Source organism: Gossypium hirsutum, chromosome A09 (genome assembly GCF_007990345.1).
Source record: "Gossypium hirsutum isolate 1008001.06 chromosome A09, Gossypium_hirsutum_v2.1, whole genome shotgun sequence".
Taxonomy (NCBI): Eukaryota; Viridiplantae; Streptophyta; class Magnoliopsida; order Malvales; family Malvaceae; genus Gossypium; species Gossypium hirsutum.
Window position 1 is genome coordinate 82,895,229 of NC_053432.1, and position 13,370 is coordinate 82,908,598.

At 32.6% G+C, this 13,370-nt stretch overlaps 3 protein-coding genes and 1 pseudogene across 3 annotated transcripts; 2 read left to right on the forward strand and 2 right to left on the reverse strand.

Moving 5' to 3' along the window:
• Positions 1–320: 320 nt before the first annotated feature.
• LOC107889148 (cold-responsive protein kinase 1) lies at positions 321–4,041 on the forward strand. Its single transcript, XM_041076246.1, has 7 exons — positions 321–369; positions 535–789; positions 924–1,127; positions 2,594–2,706; positions 2,919–3,129; positions 3,207–3,444; positions 3,635–4,041. Exons 1-7 carry the CDS (start codon positions 321–323, stop codon positions 3,924–3,926), a joined length of 1,362 nt encoding a protein of 453 aa, XP_040932180.1. The 3' UTR covers positions 3,927–4,041.
• A 2,176-nt stretch (positions 4,042–6,217) lies between these two features.
• Positions 6,218–8,740, forward strand: LOC107928595 (eEF1A lysine and N-terminal methyltransferase). Its single transcript, XM_016859847.2, has one exon. It carries the CDS (start codon positions 6,221–6,223, stop codon positions 7,610–7,612), a length of 1,392 nt encoding a protein of 463 aa, XP_016715336.1. The 5' UTR covers positions 6,218–6,220; the 3' UTR covers positions 7,613–8,740.
• On the reverse strand, positions 7,756–8,446 carry LOC121206356 (3-ketoacyl-CoA synthase 2-like; annotated as a pseudogene).
• A 1,939-nt stretch (positions 8,741–10,679) lies between the features above and the next one.
• On the reverse strand, positions 10,680–13,057 carry LOC107928537 (3-ketoacyl-CoA synthase 11). Its single transcript, XM_016859787.2, has 2 exons — positions 12,000–13,057; positions 10,680–11,648 (listed from the first exon to the last, which is right to left on the reverse strand). Exons 1-2 carry the CDS (start codon positions 12,792–12,794, stop codon positions 10,842–10,844), a joined length of 1,602 nt encoding a protein of 533 aa, XP_016715276.2. The 5' UTR covers positions 12,795–13,057; the 3' UTR covers positions 10,680–10,841.
• Positions 13,058–13,370: the final 313 nt, after the last annotated feature.

A 13,370-nucleotide genomic window follows, 5' to 3' on the forward strand; every position in this document is an offset into this window, starting at 1 on the left:
ATAAATGAATCTCTCTTCACTCACTATAAAATCTCCAAAATCTCAAATCCTTTTATTTTCTTTCAACATTATCACTTTCCTCTCAAATTCTTGTTTTTCTCTAAAATTTATTTAAGAAAGGTGATCAATCTTTTAATACTTTAAAATTTTTGAAGTTCAAAAGGCCTTATCCAATTCTTAAATATGTTCTGGAGGAGGATCAAAACAAGAGAGAACTCTTATTCAACCAGGCAATACTCACTGGGGTTCACACTACGATACGCTTTTAAGCATAATCATCATGTTCACTTTGATAGTCAATCTACTTGAAATTATAATAAATGTCTGGATTACCATCTAATCAAAAGGCAAAAGCTAATACATTGTTAGGTTTGATGCATTCATTTGAATTTGTTTTTTCCTTGCATTTAATGAGACATGTGTTAGGGATCACAAATAATTTGTCAGAAGCACTTCAAAGAAAATATAAAGATATTGTTAATGTCATCCTATTGGTAAGAATTTTAAAAGAATGATTACAAAAGCTCTAAGAAGATGGATGGACTTTGTTATTTTCAAAAGTATCATCCTTTTGTCAAAAGCACGATATTGATGTTCCTAATATGGATGATGACTTTGTTGATAGAGGAAGGTCACGGAGGAAAGCTCACAAGGTAACTAATATGCATTATTATCGTGTGGAGATATTTTATACCATTATAGATATACAACTTCAAGAGCTTAACATCTGTTTCAATGAAGTAAATACGAAACTATTATTATGTGTATCTTACTTATGTCCTAATGAGGGTTTTGCACCTATTGACAAATAGAAGTTGATTTGTCTTTATCAAATTTATTCATCTGATTTTTCTCCAGTTAAATTTTTCGCACTTGATAATCAATTGGAGACATACATTATTGACATGTGATCAAATGGAGAGTTATCAAATTTGAAAGGAATTCAAGATCTTGCTATAAGAAGATGGTTGATAAAAAAAATAACATTGCTTATCCATTGGTATATTGCCTCGTTAAGTTAGCATTGATTTTGCTAGTTGTTACAACAAGTGTGGAAAGAGTCTTTTCTACGATGAAAATTGTGAAAAATCGTTTGAAGAATCGAATTGGAGATCAATGGATGAATGGTTGTTTGATTACATATGCTAAGAAATATATTTTTAACAACATTGATAAAGAGAAGATAATTCAATTGTTTCAACACATGATAAAACATAGTAGAAAATTGTAAAAGAGGTACGTGTTATTTGAATTTATTTGATGTACCTTTCGTTTAGCTATTGTTTCAATATTTTTGTAACAATTTTACATTTAATCGTATATCAATTTATTAAGAATTAATATTATGCATTAATCGTTATGACTTTAATTTGAAAAAAAATTACCCCACAATTCAAAATTTTTAACTCTACCCTTTCTTTTTATTTTTTTTAAAGAAGTTATAATTTGAAATTTTAAATTCAAAAACTTATTAAATTTCATATATATTAAAGAAGTTATAGGTTTTTAGGGAAAACCGTTTAGGCCATGTATTATATATTGCACATGAGCCTAACATTTAGGGTCTGTTTGATTGTGGGATTTGGTTTTCCGGAAATTGTTTTCCGAATTTTCCGGCTTTGTTTGGTGGAAAATGAATTCCACAAGGAAAACCTTTTACAAACACGGGTAAAATCACTTCCTTAGTTTTGGAAAACGTCTTACCGATTTTAAGACATTTTCCATTCCCTTCTCTACACTCTCATCGCCTCAGCTTCAAAATTTTCTTTGCAGACTTTCTTTAGAAAGGTATGTTTTCTATTTCCACTTTCATTTCTACACATTTTCTGTGGCTTGTAATTTTTTAGACTGTTGTGAGGAGGAAAATGAGAGACTGTTTCTGGAAATTTTTGGAATGGAGGAGTTGGAAAGATTTTGAATTTTCTCTGTATTTTAATAATGAAAAATCTTTCCAATTCCTCCCATTCCACTGATTTCCAGCACTTCCTCTCCATTTTCTTACCTTTCTTCAATCTTTTTTGTTTCATCATTTACTGCAGTTTGTAAGTGAAATCGATAAACCTTACCTAATTTTCTTACTCTTCTGTTTCATCATTTCGGACGTTAGCACTATATTTGTATCGCTACATACTCCTCCAACCAATCTTTATATCTCAATCTTAATTAAGTATGAAAATATTCTCTTTGTTTGTTTCTTACGAATTACTTGATTTTTTGCTATTCTTGGCAACGAGTACCAGTCTCTGAAATCAAATTCCTTTGATTTCAGCTTCCGCTATTCTTGCCTGTTATGTGTTTGTCATAAGTTCTCAACTAGGAGACTATAAAAAGCTACTTCAAAATGCCGATTCTCACCCTCAAAACCATATTAAAACACCAAAATCCGTGTCGGGTCATTGGTAGTCAATTCAAAACATCTTCTGTCCAGTATGTAGCTTCAAAACATTTTCAGTAATGTAACCATTCCTAAGTATTTATCTCAAACGGTTCCTTGTTTTTGTTTCTGTTTCAGACACATGGTATTGTCAACTATTTCTCTTATAATTTTGTGATCTCATTCGATTCCATATTTGTTATATCTGTGCATGGCCAGAGTTCACCAACGAGAATGTAAAGCTTTTTACTTACAATTCATTGAGATCAGCGACATCAGATTTCCATCCATCAAACAGAATCGGTGCAGGTGGTTTCGGAGTTGTCTACAGGGTAATGAAAGCTCTCTGACCGTTCTTTTGGAACAGAGCATCCATGTCTTCTGGGCTCTTTGGCATGTATTATGTATATGTCTGCTTTTGTGTGTGTGTGTGCGAGGGAGAGAGCAGGTTTTCTGGTTTTCATATGGCACGCCTATACTAGTGTCTATCAACTTTAGAATTAGTTGGGAAACACTAACAAAATTTTACTGTTATTGTTTGCAGGGAGTTTTGAGGGATGGTACTCAAGTAGCCATCAAGAAACTGTTTACAGAGTCTAAGCAAGGATCTAATGAATTCCTGACAGAGATCAATATGATATCAAACATACGACACACCAACCTTGTTGAACTAATCGGTTATTGTGTTGAAGACAGCCATCGGGCCTTGGTCTACGAATATCTGGAGAATAACAGCCTTGCCAGTGTTTTACTTGGTAAATACATCAGTCCAAGCTCATTGAACTCCTAATTCTAATTGAGGTATACTGATGTCCAGAAATCCTAATTTCAGGTTCAAGAAGTAAACATATTGCTTTGGATTGGCCAACAAGAGCTGCTATTTGCTTAGGTACAACTTCTGCTATTGCGTTTCTTCACTATGAAGCTGTACCGCATATTGTCCACAGGGATATTAAAGCTAGTAATATACTCCTGGATGGAAATTTTCATCCTAAAATTGGGGATTTCGGGCTAGCTAAGCTTTTCCCGGACAATGTCACTCATGTCAGTACTCGAGTAGCAGGAGCATTGTAAGCATCATTTTCATTGCATCTCATCCTTAGTCAGCTGCCTAGGTTGTTTAACTATTTCAATATTTCATTGATGTTTTTTAAGGACTTTTGAAGGAGTCATCCACTGGCGATTGTGTTTTGTTCTTTACCTTTGCTTAATCCTTGTGTTTCTATTTGCATCTCAGTTATGATATTGTATTTTGTCTAGTGGATATTTGGCACTAGAGTATGCGCTTTTAGGACAACTAACCAAGAAGGCAGATGTGTACAGCTTTGGGGTGCTTCTGCTTGAAATAATAAGTGGTAAAAGTAGTAGTAAGGCAGCATTTGGAGTGGAGTTCATGCTTCTTGTGATGTCGATGGAGGAAGAAGGATTTGATGATGACTTCTTGTGTTCTGTGTGTGATTATCTAGGGAGTCATGAATCAGAGGCCAAAATGTTTTTAGTTAAAAGTAAGAAGCATAGAAAAATTTGGCTTCAAAAATTTTCTCAGGGTTGAAGATATTGATACTTTTATGTGGTGTAATATTATGCACTTCGACAATGTTGTTACTATGTGGTGTACTACTAATTATGTATTTGGATAATATTATTTCTAGTACTCATTATGGTTTCGAAGCAATTTATAATTATTCAATATTCTTACTAGTACTCATTGTGGATAATATTTTTCCAATTTATAACGATCAATATTGTAGCTTATTATTGAGTATTATTATAAATAAATCATTGCAATATATGTAAAAACAATTTAAAATATAAAAATTTATTAATATATATTAATATATGTAAAAAATAACTTTTCCGGAAAATATTTTCAGAAAATCTGTCAAACAGCAGAAAATATTTTACACAGATTCAATCAAACACCAGAAAATATTTTCCTGTAAGTCATTTACAGAAAAGTAAAACATTTTCCAGAAATCATTTTACGGAAAATATTTTACTGCCAATCAAACAGACCCTTAATTTTTGTATTCATCTTATCCAAATTTTGATAGATACCAAAATACCGGAGACATCATAATTAAATTACAAATTCTCCCTCAATTATACTAATTTATAATTTTATAATTTTTCAATGAATTTACATGTAATTGAATATAAGTATATTTATTTAAATTTTTATATCCGTACTATTATTTAAATTTTTAATTGAGTTGGTGTCAATCTCAATTGCGTCACTAATTCGTAATGTCCTTCCTTTAATTAAAATAAGTTATATTATTTGAGAATAATTTAATATTTTTTTATTTAAAAAAACTAATAAGAATATGCATATATTAGGATTTGAAACCGAACCAATTGCATTTGTTAAGCCTTTAATTTACAACTCAACTAAAGTTTTATCTTGATATTTTTAAACATTTTAATTTTATTATGCACACCTTATTACTTTCATCAATTATATATATATATATATTTACATATACTATTATTTAGGCTTATGATTAAATTGGCGTCATCTTTAAATGGGTCACCAACTCGGTTAGAAAAATTAAAGAAATGACTTTTTATAATTAAAATAAATTATATTATTAAGATTTAAACCTGAACTAATTATATTAGTAAAATCTTTGATTTGCTACTCAACTAAAATTTTATTTTAATATTTTTATACATTTTAATTTTATTACTTCTATAAGTTGTACATCTATATTAATGGTTGTATTTGGTTTATGTGTTCCCACTACATTGTGATCCATAGAAGCCGGCAAACAAACTGGAAGAATGCTTTTCGAGGCCCAAGTGTCATTGGGCTCAAGGTGATATTTTTAAGAGAGAAATTAACATTTAGCCTTTAATTTTAGTAATTTTTTTATCTTCATCCCTGAATTTTTTTGGTATACATTAGTCTCATAACTTAGGAGTTTTTTATAATTTGATTGTTAAACATTGATTCCGTTAAAGAATGGTGATAGGAAACTATGAGATTATATCACTTTAGATTTTATATAAAATTTTAAAAATTTCAAGTGATATTGTGAAATAATCTCATAATGTCATATCATTATATTATAATAAAATTCAATTTTAAGGATTAAATTAAAAGAATAAATTCTATAACAAGAATAATTTAGTAAAATGTGCCTCTTTGTATATTTAGATTCTATCAACCAAATACTGAAATATTACATTTTGACATCTCATCTCCTAAATTTATATTGTCGTAATCTTATTACCTAAAATAATCTTATATTTTTTTTAACCAAACACCCTTATTCTTTGATAAACCGTATTATTTGATTCTCCTTTATATCTTTGTCCACATTTTGCATATTGAAATCAACCATTAAGTAAAATATTTCTAATTTTTTTATATTCTTTCTAAAATTACTTATAGTTCATCCTCACAACTCTTAAATAAGATTATAATGAATTTCAGCGCACTACCTCCTACAATGGTAACAATATTGAATCGAGTTAAGACTCAATCGACCATTTCTAATTTTTTTTAACTTTATTAAAAAATATTAAAGATATATTTCTTTCTATTTAAATAATTATGATATTAATTGCATCTATATCACATTCATAATGTTCTAACAAATTATACACACTATCAGACCTAACATAAAAATCAGTAACAATTTATACACACGGCAAAAATCAACAATCAAAGTTCATATTACCCATCACTGGACTAACCTTTTAATTTTCCTAGGACTAAATTCAGATAAATTAAATAAAAGACTAATGTATCAATTTTATAAAATAAGAGATAAAATTCATAATTATACCTTTATTTTTCTATATAAGTTGAAGCCACTGCAAAAACGATCTAAAACAAAAATGGAGGTAGACATGTCCATCTTGGAAACACTACAACCCTCTCGATTCCTCTCCTTCGCCATCCCAAACCCTGATCCCACCCTCAATCCGTCACTTGCCTCCCCACTCATTCGAATCGCTGTCCTCGACTCACCGATTCAGCCCTCCTCTCCTCTCATTCCCAGTGTCGCCGCCATGATCGTCCCCAAGCACCGCGAGTCCGACTGGATCTTCACGACGGAGTCCGGTCATCTCCAACTCCTCCTCTCCTCCCCTAACATCCAACGCCTCATATTAATCGGACAAGAACAACAACCAATCATCAACGGCTCTAGTTCATCTTCCATTTACCGCCGTTGGATCGATCCCGATTCCCTAAACAACCTGGAGATTTCGCTAAAACCACTGGTAATTGCATTATCTCCTAAAATTTACTTCCGTAATGTAAACTTGGAAGTACCCTTTTTGTGTTATGAGGATAATATTGTTTGTAGCTTAGTTTTAGAGAAATGTATTGGGAATTTTGTTGGTGAAATGCTTGTTGAAGATGTTGAGATAGAGGTTACTGATCAAAGTAGGGAATTTAGGAGGAGATTAAGGTTTAAACGGATGCCTAATTTGGTTCAAACAGAGATTCGAATTGTGCCCAACAAGGTTTCTTGTTTGGATTCAGTTGATATAGGAAGCAATAGTATAGAGTTTAGCCCTGATTTGGGGCTTTTGGTGCATGTTTATTTGGTGCCAATGGTGGCTAGTCTTGCTTTGATTGGGTCGTGCATTGAAAAGCATGTCGAATCCGGGTTAAGACCTAAAGCTTTATGTCTTGGTGTTGGAGGTGGAGCTCTAGTTGGGTTTTTGAAAACACAACTGGACTTTGAGGTTGTTGGTGTTGAGGTTGATGAAGAGGTGTTAAGGGTTGCTCGCAAGTACTTTGGATTGGAGGATGGAGATTTAGTTCAGGTTCATGTTGGAGATGGTATGGAATTTATGGACCGACTTGCACATGGAGATGTTGTTGGTAACATCGTTCCTCAGTTTGATGTTATTATGGTTGATTTGGATTCTGATGATCCAAGAAATGGTGTCAGTGCTCCCCCAATAGAATTTTTTAGGAGGGATGTTCTTTTGGCTGCTAGATCGGTTCTTCGTGAATCCGGGATTTTTGTTATTAATGTGATCCCTCGAAGTAGATCGTATTACGAGAAGTTGATACATGAATTTCGGGAGGTTTTCCCTGAGTTATATGAAATCAATGTTGGAAATGTAGAGAATTTCGTTCTCATCGCTGCTAAGGCTTTGCCTTGTTCGTCTTCAAGTAGTGATTCTGAAAATAAATTCCTTACGAAACTGAGACTGGCGATTTCAGGAGCATATATGGATTCCATTAATAGAATTGGAGATGCAAGCAATTAATATGCTCATTCAAATTCAGCAATATCAACTTTTAAGATTGTGTTCAAGATTAGGAATTAGCATCGCTATATTAGAATTAGGATTTAAGCATGTCTTGGCAGTTATGGTTTGCCATTTTAAAATTCTTTTGAGGTGGACAAAAATTAAGACCCGAATGCAATCTGCCATGTCAGATCACCTTTTCAGTTCCTTCCTTTGGCTTTGGAGTAAGCCAGTTCATACCACAAAGAACTGCTCGGCATATTCCTGAACCTGTAAAGTGTCATCCTGGATGGCTCCATGCACCAATCCATGGCTCAAGCTTCTTCTTGAGCTCATTTAACGTGGCTCTCCTTCCTGCTTGGATGCAAAAATGCCCAAAAGTTAATTAGAAATCTGAGATGTATATGGCGTAGTCTTCATTTTGAAGACTTTCCTCTCAACTAAAGTGATGGAAAACAGTTGTTCAGACATGGGAAGAGCAGGGTGGTGAAGTTGGTTTTGAGGGCTCCTCTGGCAACGGTCATGAGGCCTTTCTAGAGGGAAACAACGATCTTTTTGGTGTCATTCTCGCATTGGAAGCTGCAGTTGTAGCATTTGTCGTTTCATGGGTACGTACAGTGTGATGACTTGGTATTTCAAGTGGCAGCGATCAGACAACCAGTTCGAGTTGGTAATCAAGTGGCAGCAATCAGACAACCCGTTTGAGAGGAGCATTGCAGCACCATCCATATGGAACAGGCAGTTTGAGACCAGCATGGATCGGTGGTTCCCAACAGTTGAGAGTAATGTTCCCATCCTCACCACTATGGCATAAGAGTTGGGGTTGCACCTATAAAAGTTGGACCATAGCATTACAGTCACTAGTACTTCAACAACATATCAAACGGTTCGAAATTGAGGTTAGGATAATTTCGGGTTCACGAAATAATAATTATGAGGACAGCTGGAATTTAGGAGTGACACCTTTTCATTTTTAGTTGACTATAACCTGTCTTTCCTTTGACTCAGTTGGCCTATTAAATTCAAGAGCAGACATACTTGATTGACTGTTAGCACATTTTCATACTTCAATGTGGCTGGCCTACTTGGCCAATTGTCAGTCCCATGTGCTATGTAGGAGAGAAATAAATGCACAAAATTTTCTTATCCTATGATTATGCCATTGTTTAGTGTTTGGATACTGGTGTCCTCTATTGTTGTTTGGGTATCCTAAATTAAAGACCATTTAAACTTACCAGAAGTAGCATTTATGTTATACTACGGGCAGTATAAGAATGCTAGTTAAAAGTGGTTTTTTTTTTTAGAAAATATACTTTTTGAGACAAAAATATTTTTAAACAAGTTGTTTTTTGAAAGAAAAAATATTTCTCCCAAATTAAAAAGTTGCCAAGTCAGAAATTTTAGTTTCTTCTCAAAAATGTTTTTTTTTTCTCAAAAGCATTTTTGAGAAGCATTCCTAAACTATGCCTATATTCTAGAAGTGTTATAAGGTTAGATTATTTGATGGATTTTATGTGAAATTTTTTAATCTCATAAATGGAGTTAAAATTTTTATCAAGTATTTTTTGTTTAGTTTTATTTGTTTAAATATAACTTCAAAATAATCAGTTTTTTTTTTTCAAGTAGCATGTAAAGTTAAAAAAACTCTACTATCATTGTATTGGATAATAATGCTTTAAATAAATTTTCAATTAAAAATATAGATTATTTTCCTGATATTATAATACTATTAGGATTAATTTCACCGGATAACATTAAACAATGAGCTAGATTGTAAATTGGTAACCAAACTCCAAAATATTTATAAATTGGTAACCGAACTCCAAAATATTGTAGTTGAGTCCCCAAAATACGATTATGGTATTAATTAAATTCAATTGTTAGCTTAGGGTGTACTTCATAGATCATTGAATTTTTAATTTTTAACATTTAATTTTTATATGTATTTGACAACTATAATAAATTTAGGCTTAATTTAAAATTTTTAATAAAAAATTTATTGAATAGAATAGTAGCTACTTATCGCTTAATATAATATTAAAAATATTAAGTTGGTTTTAATTTTAGAAAAATCATATATTCAAAATAAATTATATCTTTCCTTTCTTTTAAACAAATGAAATATTTATTTTTATCCAAAATTATTTAAGATAACATTAATTTATAATATATATAAGCACAATTTTGTGCATCATACTATTAAATTCACATCTAAAAATAATTATAATATTTATTTTATAATTATTAGTTAAAAGTTGAATTGAAAATATATGAAAAATTGTATAATTATAATTTACAATTATTAGTTAAAAAATTTGTGCTAATTTTATTTATGTAAAATAAAGTTACTAGTAGGATAGAATTTTAAGCATTTTAAGTATCATTTAATTAATATTAGAGTTATTTATGTTAATTAGTTATTATTTTGTATAATGTTACTTTGCATTAATTACATAAAGTAAAACCATATTATATATTGAATATGTTAAAAATGCTTTAATTATTATTTAAAAATTTTCTATTCTAATATTTGAATTGATAAATTAATATATTTAAATTATATTCAATAATTCAAATAAAATATATTATTTTACGTTGATTACTACAATTAAAAGTACAATATGTAAAAAAACTAATTAAATATTATATGTAAAATCACACATGACATTAGAAGCTAGTAAAATAAAAAATATGAAACAAGTAAATTTTAAAATTCAAGATTCTTTTTTTACCTTAAAATTATTCTTATTATTATTATTAAACAATATAATTATCTTGTGTACTTAAATTTCTACTAATCTAATAAACAATTTATCAAATAATAGATTAATTGTTAATTTAGGTAATAAATTACATGAAATATATTCATTAAAAGAATTTTTTATTTTATTTTTTAACCCAAATATTTCAACATTTTATTAGGTGAACTGACTCAAACAAAAAATGTTGGGCAGAGATAGTAGGAAAAATAAACAATTGGTTAAGAAAAAGAATTAATCAAAGAAATAAGCAAATTTGTTTTCTACAACATCAATATTTCATCAATAATTTTTTTATAACACTAAAAATAAAATGAAAATGAAAATGAAAAGAAATATTATATATATATATCTTCAACTTGGAATAAATTAATCTTCAAATCAACACACAATTAAACATGTAAAAAAATAAAAAATAAATCATAGTTCTAATAATTACTGATTAAGTCCTCTCTTTCTCTCTATTCTCTTCCTTTGAATGATGAAAATTATATGGTTTTTTGGGAAGAAGAAGAAGAAGAAACAGTGGCCACCTTAGGCACATAAACAGGATATTCATCAATTTCATCAATCCATGGACTCTTCTCCTTTGCTGGATTAATGGTCTTCAATGCTTTCCATACAGCACTGTTGCATTTAAACCCTGACCCGAATGCAATCTGCCATGTCCGATCACCTTTTCGGATCCTTCCTTTGGCTTCCGAGTAAGCTAGTTCGTACCATAAAGAGCTGCTCGACGTGTTACCGAACCTGTAAAGTGTCATCCTCGATGGTTCCATGTGCCAATCTGAGAGCTCAAGGTTCTTTTCTAGCTCATCTAACACGGCTCTCCCACCTGCATGGATGCAAAAATGCTCGAAAGCTAGTTTGAAATCCGGGATGTATGGCCTGATCTTCATTTTGAAGACTTTTCGGGCTACTAAAGTGATGAAAAAGAGGAGTTGTTCGGACATGGGGAGGACTAATGGACCGAGGGTGGTGATGTTGGTTTTGAGGGCTTCGCCGGCGACCGCCATGAGGTCTTTGGAGAGGGAAACGCCGATCCGTTTGGTGTCGTCCTCACGTTGGAAGACGCAGTTGTGGCATTTGTCGTCGGCTCCTTTGTGGGTTCGTACGGTGTGGATGAGTTGGTACTTGGAGCGGCGGCGATCGGATGACCGGTTTGATAGAAGGATCGCGGCACCGCCCATACGGAACAAGCAGTTAGAGACTAGCATGGATCGGTCGTTGCCGAAGTACCAGTTGAGAGTAATGTTCTCCATGCTCACCACCAAGGCATAAGAGTTAGGATGTACCTGCGGTTCAGATAATTTCGAATTCAGCTTTTCATATTTAATTGACTATAATAACACCTATCTTTCTTCTAAGTCAGTCGGCCTAAATCAAAACAGGAGCAGTCATCCTTTAATATGGTTCACCTACTTGGCCAATTTCCAGGACCAAGCACATGTGCTATGTAAGAGAGAAATAAATACACCAAATTTTCTTAACCTGTGATACATTTCCCTTGTACTTGGACCCCAAAAGTGCATGACCAAATCATATTAAGGTAAAAACATCCTCATCCAACTCGACTTTTAAATGCTCTAATTATCGAATATTACGGATAATAGCAAACTAAACCCTAAAAATGAGATTCAACATACCTGTAGCATTTGTTTAGCAAGGTCAATAGAAATCAGCCCAGCACTGCAACCCATTCCACCAAGATTATAGCTCAAAATATTGCCTCTAAGCTTATATCTATTAACAATCATGGCGGAAAGCGACGGTGTAGGGTTAAACAAGCTACAATTCACCACAAGGATGCCGATATCCTTAGCCTTAACACCAGTCTTCTCCAACAGCTCATCAATGGCACCAAACATCACTGCCTCCGCTTCTTTCCTTGCCTCCGCCATACAAGGGTTCGGCGGTACACGCAACACCGCCTCAGGCAAATACGTCTTTTGCCCTAAACCAGACCTCTCCAGTATCTTCTTTTGAAAAGCCAAGTTCTCTTCAGTGAAACTTCCAGTAAGACCCGACCTCTCCATGAAAATCTCCCTGGTACAAGTCCGTTCAGGCTCCGGCTTATAACAAGCGAAATCCACCAAATAAACTTTCCGGGGACGGCTCATAAAGTAAAGGGTGGCTAAAAAAACCAAAAGGCCTGAACATAAAGTAACAGAGACAAGATTGAACTTGAGTTGGTCCCATAGTTGAACGAAATCAAGGACCGTGAGCGTTGAGAGATGAGCTGAAGCAATGGCTAACAACGGCACCAGCATTAAATACATGGCGTTGGAGATTAAATAATGGTAGCCGAGCTTCACGTATTTTAGCCTCACTGAAAGAAGAAAATTGGGGAGATTGTTGTTTGATCTTGTTTCGTTTGACGAAGCTGTGCTTTGAACATGAACTGGTTCCGGATTCATGCTTTTCTTACTCGCTTCTGTCATCTTTTTTAAGTATAAAACAAAGTTAATATGAATATTCAAGCAAAACCCAGATTGAAAAGTTGCCTGGAATCAAGAAAAAATGAAAAATTTCTTGCGTTTTCGGTTTCGAATTCGCTGAGAAAATGAAGGAAAATGTATGAATGAGTTAATGAGTTGCTTGCAGTTTGGGGGAAGAGGCTTAGTGGAGAATTTAAAGAGGTAAGGGGGGAAAGAGAGATGGGAGGATACAACTACCCCAACGAACTTTTAATTGTTAACACGCCTTGGCATTGAATTCGCCAACCCGGAAAATTATTTATTTTATTTTCTCTATTTTTTTTTATGTTATGGAAATATTTTATAATGATTTACTTTTCGCCCTTCTCGTAATTAGGAAATTACAGATTTGCCACTCCTGTATATTGTGTATGTGATTTGAGTGCATGGATCAAGGGTTTACAACTTGGTCAAATTGCTCTAATGAATACTGATTTAGTATCTATATGTACTACTATATATACTCGAGCTCACGTCTTCCTGCTTTAGAAATAATATTTATACCAATTGAACTAAGATTCAATCGACAATAAAATCATA

Coding starts and splice junctions, on each gene's coding strand:
- LOC107889148 (XM_041076246.1), top strand. CDS start 321: ATGTCTGGATTACCATCTAATCAAAAGGCAAAAGCTAATACATTGTTA. Junction 1,128..2,593: donor TGGAGATCAATGGATGAATG/GTTGTTTGATTA, acceptor GTGCATGGCCAG/AGTTCACCAACGAGAATGTA. Junction 2,707..2,918: donor GTTTCGGAGTTGTCTACAGG/GTAATGAAAGCT, acceptor TATTGTTTGCAG/GGAGTTTTGAGGGATGGTAC.
- LOC107928595 (XM_016859847.2), top strand. CDS start 6,221: ATGGAGGTAGACATGTCCATCTTGGAAACACTACAACCCTCTCGATTC.
- LOC107928537 (XM_016859787.2), bottom strand. CDS start 12,794: ATGACAGAAGCGAGTAAGAAAAGCATGAATCCGGAACCAGTTCATGTT. Junction 11,649..11,999: donor TTGCTAAACAAATGCTACAG/GTATGTTGAATC, acceptor TCTGAACCGCAG/GTACATCCTAACTCTTATGC.